General features: G+C 38.6%; 1 protein-coding gene across 1 annotated transcript; it reads right to left on the bottom strand.

Moving 5' to 3' along the window:
- Positions 1–1,614: 1,614 nt before the first annotated feature.
- On the bottom strand, positions 1,615–5,280 carry LOC116311320 (extracellular calcium-sensing receptor-like). Its single transcript, XM_031728398.2, has 8 exons — positions 5,237–5,280; positions 4,552–4,846; positions 4,165–4,454; positions 3,751–4,046; positions 3,216–3,421; positions 2,865–3,086; positions 2,631–2,754; positions 1,615–2,519 (listed from the first exon to the last, which is right to left on the bottom strand). The coding sequence occupies exons 1-8, from the start codon at positions 5,263–5,265 to the stop codon at positions 1,615–1,617; spliced, it is 2,367 nt and encodes a 788-aa protein (XP_031584258.1). The 5' UTR covers positions 5,266–5,280.
- Positions 5,281–5,551: the final 271 nt, after the last annotated feature.

Here is a 5,551-nt window from a genome sequence, read left to right as displayed (position 1 = left end):
CTGGTTTGGTGTCATTAGAAATAACAACAGGTCCACTAGACTGTCAACAGTAAGACAACTCACAAAACAGGAATGGTTTTACAGGTGGTTGCCACTCGGTTGTCTTTCTGGCTGCTTTTCTTTTTCACTCGTTTTGCACTTGGCTAGGGTCAGTGTCACTACTGGTAGAATAAGGTAATACCAGGACCCTACAGAGGTTGCACAGGTAGTCCTACTCCAGGAGTCTCCAATTTCAGTACTTGAGAGCTACTTACCTGCAGCCTTTAGATGCATCCCTACTCCGACAGCTGAATCAAATGGTTGAGTTACCTCTTCAGCATGGCATCAAATTTGGCAAAGGCCTCGTAACAAGCCAATAATTTGATTAGGTGTGTTGGAACAAGGATGTATCTAAAAGCTGCAGGGCTGTAGCTCTCAAGGACTATTGTGGAGACCCCTGTCCTACTCTGGATGGTACATCAACACCTGCCATTGCCAGAAGGGTTGTTGTGTCTCCCAAGACAGTCTAAAGAACAGGAGATTCCAGGACGCAGACAGTTACTCTAGGAGAGCTGGACAGCGCCATAGAAGGTCCTTAACCCATCATCAAGATCGTTATCTGGTCCTGTGTGCAGTAAGGAACGGGATGAGCACAGGCAGCAGCCTACAAAATTACTTCAGCAGACCACCGCTATGAATGTTTATGACCAAATAATCAAAAGCAGACTTCGTGACAGTGGCCCGAGGGTCTGATATCATCTACTGGGCCCAGTGCTAATGGCTCAACATCGAGGGGGGCCACTTGGTTTTTGCCATAAAATACTAGAATTGGCAGGTCTACCACTGGCGCCCTGTGCATTTCATACATGTACTCCGGCAGGTTCACCTGGAGTATATGAAATAAATGTGAAAAGGTCTGGAGAACCTATGGAGAATGTTGTATGCCTGTGAAATTGCTTACCATGACTAGTTTGGTGATGGGTCAATGATAATCTGGGAAAGCATATTATCATTTTACAGTTTACTTTATGCACGCCAAAAGACTACAATACCCAATAAAAAATATCATTTTTCTTTAGGCTAAGACAGTAAACATGAATTTAATTTAATTAAACTGATTACAGTAAAGTCTAGTCTTAAGTCACAAAAAAACAGGCCTTGAAATCACATCCCTGGATGGCCTAAAATTGGCAATCTATTCGATCTTTAAATATAATTTAAAAAAACAAAACAAAACAGTGTTAATTTTTTGAGCTATTTATACTATGACAGAATTTATTCAGGTCACATTAAAATTATATTTGCACTTTTGTGGCTTGGTGACTGATACAAATTGAAATGTTAAAAGAAATCAAAATGTTAGAAGAAATTGGATCAGACCATTGAGAAATAACTCAGAACAACACACTGTTTCAATATGACTTTACATTTATTTACGCAATTAACTTTCAATTATATATGTTCATACACTAAATAAATAGATGCAGAAAAAATAAAAAACTTATGGCATATGAATATGAACTTATTTGAGAAAAACACTAGCAAATATTTCATTTAACTAAAGAATGAAGAACTTTGATGGAGTACAATTTCAATTTGCGATTGGAAGATTAACCTTTTCAGATTATTAACATACTATGACTGATTTTTGTTCATTAAATATTTCTTGGTGTTCTTCTCAGGCTTAAACAATATGATAAAACACTTTGGAGCAAATATAAATATTATTAGGCCAAAGCTGGAGGCCAGAATGGCAAAAATCTCCACAACCACTGTAAATTTCCCAGGAGAGCTGACATATGCTGGGATAAAGGTGATCCACACTGCACAGAATATCAGCATGCTGAAAGTGATAAGCTTGGCTTCATTGAAATTATCAGGTAATTTGCGGGCTAAGACAGCTAAAACAAAGCAAAAGGCAGCAAGTAGACCTATATAGCCGAGCACAGCCCAGAAGCCAGCAGCAGAGCCTAAATCACATTCCAGGATGATTTTCTCCTTGTATGTGGTTAGATTTTTTATTGGGAATGGAGGGCTCACTACCAACCATACAGTACATATTAAAACTTGAATAAAGGTGAAAGACACAACAGTCATTCTTTGTTGTGGAGGACCAAACCATTTCATCACATTACTACCTGGAAGTGTCGCTTTAAAAGCCATTAAAACCACTATAGTTTTCCCAAGTACACAAGAGATACAGAGCACAAAGGTGATGCCAAACGCAGTGTGACGCAGCATGCAGGACCACTCAGATGGTGCTCCAATGAAAGTTAATGAACACAAGAAACACAGAGTCAGTGAGATGAGCAGCAGGAAGCTCAGCTCAGAGTTGTTGGCTCTGACAATTGGAGATGTCCTGTGATAAAAGAATACAGCCGCGGTTATAATGCCCAGTAAGGCACCCAGAATTGAGAGTGTAGCCAGGATAATTCCTAGGATGTCTTGAAATGAAAGAAACTCTACAGGTTTAGGTATACAAGTGTCTCTCTTTGCATTAGGCCAGAACTCTTTGTGGCAGGGTAAACAGTCAGCTGAATCTGAATAAAGGAAAAAAACAATAAGAGGCTACTTGGAATAAAATCATTGTAAATTGTAGTTTTTTCCAGTATAAAATGATGTTAAATGCAAGGAGAAACATTTGATTTTACCTGTTATATTACTGATCTCTCCTTCAGGACATGCTATACAGTCATAGCAGCAGATAGGTTTTCCTTTTTGCAGCATTTTACGAGTTCCTGGAGGACAACTCTTAGTACAGACTGACACTGGCACCTGTCAACACACAAAGGTAGCATAACAGATATAAATATTACAGATATAAAGTAGCAGCAACTTGTTCACCAGAGTTTAATAAGTCAGATTCTCATCCTTTGAGTCATTACTTTTCTGCTATCCTCCATCCAGGTTATGTTTCTGTTAATCTTAAACTCGTGGCCGACTCGTAGTGATGCATCATACAGCCCTACAGTTACTATCTCAATGATGCCACTCCCACTTTTCTGCCAGTTTACCAAGTCATAAATAGCTACAGGATCCCCATTAGCATTAAATGACACATCATATCCATTTTGGGAAAAATTTACTTTCTTCAGTTCAGTTAAAACCTGTAAAGACAGTAGGAGAGAAAGAAAAAACATGGGACATTGCAATAATAAACATTGATAGTTCCTTTTATCTAAGTTATATTAGGAGTTATGAAAGACATTGGCATTAACATGTTCATTTCTGCTTACCCGATTGGACTTTAACTTGATTAGTTTGTCACATTTTGCTATGGCATTTGTTTTATGACACACTGCATTATGAATGGCATGTGCTATTGCATACACAGCCTTGTACACCATGTTAGCAATTCTGAGCTGTGATGTGTCAGTGTACTCGCTTTGGAGATTCTGTATGTCTTCATTTCCATCACACACTTTCTTCTCTGTGGCAGGAGCTATAATTACAAAAACACAGATAATGGTGTTTTCTAGACTGAAAGTAAAACTACATTACAGGCCTGTTTCATAAATATTAGAAAATTATTTTAGTAGAATGACTTACATCTGTAAATGGATAAAATTCTATTGATATACAAGAAAAATTAAACTAAGCTACTGGAACTTGACTTGAAAAGTCATTTTATCAAGGGAGAATATAAGCAGACATACGCCTGTGTTCACTTCATATTTGATCATTACCATTAGTTGAAAAAGCATGAGCAGCAGTGGCCATTGTAACACTACAAGTTTGGGAAAATGATTTAAAAGCCAATGAAACTCTTACTTTTTTTCAGGCTGCAGTTGAATGCATCCTCCCAGAATTCAGTAAGCACTGGAGAGGCAGACACTTGAGTAGGAGAGAGATTCAACAAGAAATCTCTGAGACCTGGGATTTCAGACTTTTGAATCCCAAATCCAATGGCCCCAGCACAGAAACTGTACTGTGTTAATTCTGTGCTTGTTACCCATGATTCACTGCCTATCCACTGGCGAGGTGGGGAAGGGTCACGTGATAGCTCCTCCAACAGGATCTTCATGTCTCCAAAAGATGCAAATGCCACAACAACTACAGCTGTAGACCTGGAGAGACAATGTAGTGCATTAGAAAAATGTTTTTAAATGTCTTCACATCATCAAACATTTATTTTAAAGATAATTAAACAAGTCAATGCACAATAATTATCTCTGATGAAGAAACCTGCGGATAACATCTGCTACTCTCTGAATTCTGCTCTGTGGGTTTGTCCGATAGAAAGATACAGAGTATTCCACACAGATCCCCTCTTTCTGTGCTGCTTGGAGAAAAGATGCCATGCCATTATTTCCATAATCCGAATCTGACCGAACAGCACCTATCCAAGTCCAGCCAAAGTGTTTCACCAGCTTGGCTAGTGCTTCAGCTTGAAACTGGTCACTGGGGATTGTTCTGAAAAAACTTGGGTACTGCTGCTTGTCAGACAAGCATGCACATGTGGCAAAGTGGCTCACCTAAATCACAAAAAATAAAATAGAGTAACTTTGAAACAGTTGCACAAACGCGAACAGTCATCAAATACTATGTTTTCTAGAAATTCAAAATATTTACCTGAGCAATGTTAAAAGCACTAATAAGTTGTGACATGGTGATAGATGGCGTAGACCCAGAGTCACCAACAACAGCCATCACCATACCAGACTGAGAGCAGTTTTTACCAGTGTTAAACTGAGCCTCCAATCTATTTAAAAACTGAAATGCCACATGCACAGCCACAGGTACTGATGCACATGAATCATAGATCCGATAACCAAGCTCGATTCCAGGCAGCAGGTCTGTGCTGTTGTTAATCTCTTCTATGGCAAAGACCATCGAACTTGTGGATTGCAGCTCAACAGTGTCAATGCTGTAAACAATCATGTCATTTTAAAATTTTGATTGTCGATTTAGGTAAAGATATTATATGTGATAAATTCAGCTCAGCGGCAATAATGTGGCAGACAGCTAGTTTAGGTACATCAAATCACTGCCTGACCAGTTAAATTCAGCACGGAAATATGACTCAGAAATCAACATAAGATTATAGATAAAAATGTACTGTTAAATATTTATAATATAAGTAAAAAATCAGTTCTGAAAACACAAAAACACCACTTTAAAAATCTAAATTACTTACTATTGTTAGAAGAGTTATATTATAAATACTTATATACCACGAATCATCATACATGTGAAAACATTTTTAATTTTACATAGTCCAACATGTTTGTAGCACCATCTTCTGCCACTTACTAACCTTCCTTTGCATTTCACAGGTGCAGGCATGTTGGTATAGTTATTGTAAGCTGTCTGCGTGTAAGAGTGAAGGGAGAAAGCGCCGCCAATAATGAAGTCCCCATCCTTTGAGAATGCAGGTGGACGTGTGCTACCCTGCAGCTTGCAATTCACAGATGATTCCACAGTACCAACCTTGGCGCCTGTAAGCATAGTCCTTTGACTCAGATCATCTAGACACACAGCCAAGGCTGTGTTCAGGTGAAACAAACACACAGCCAATACCAGACCAGTTACAAGATCATCCATCCCTCATTGATGTCAGTTGTGTGTATAT

This window comes from Oreochromis aureus, linkage group 14, assembly GCF_013358895.1.
Source record: "Oreochromis aureus strain Israel breed Guangdong linkage group 14, ZZ_aureus, whole genome shotgun sequence".
In the NCBI taxonomy this organism is placed as follows: domain Eukaryota; kingdom Metazoa; phylum Chordata; class Actinopteri; order Cichliformes; family Cichlidae; genus Oreochromis; species Oreochromis aureus.
This window is presented reverse-complemented; position numbering and strand designations above follow the sequence as displayed.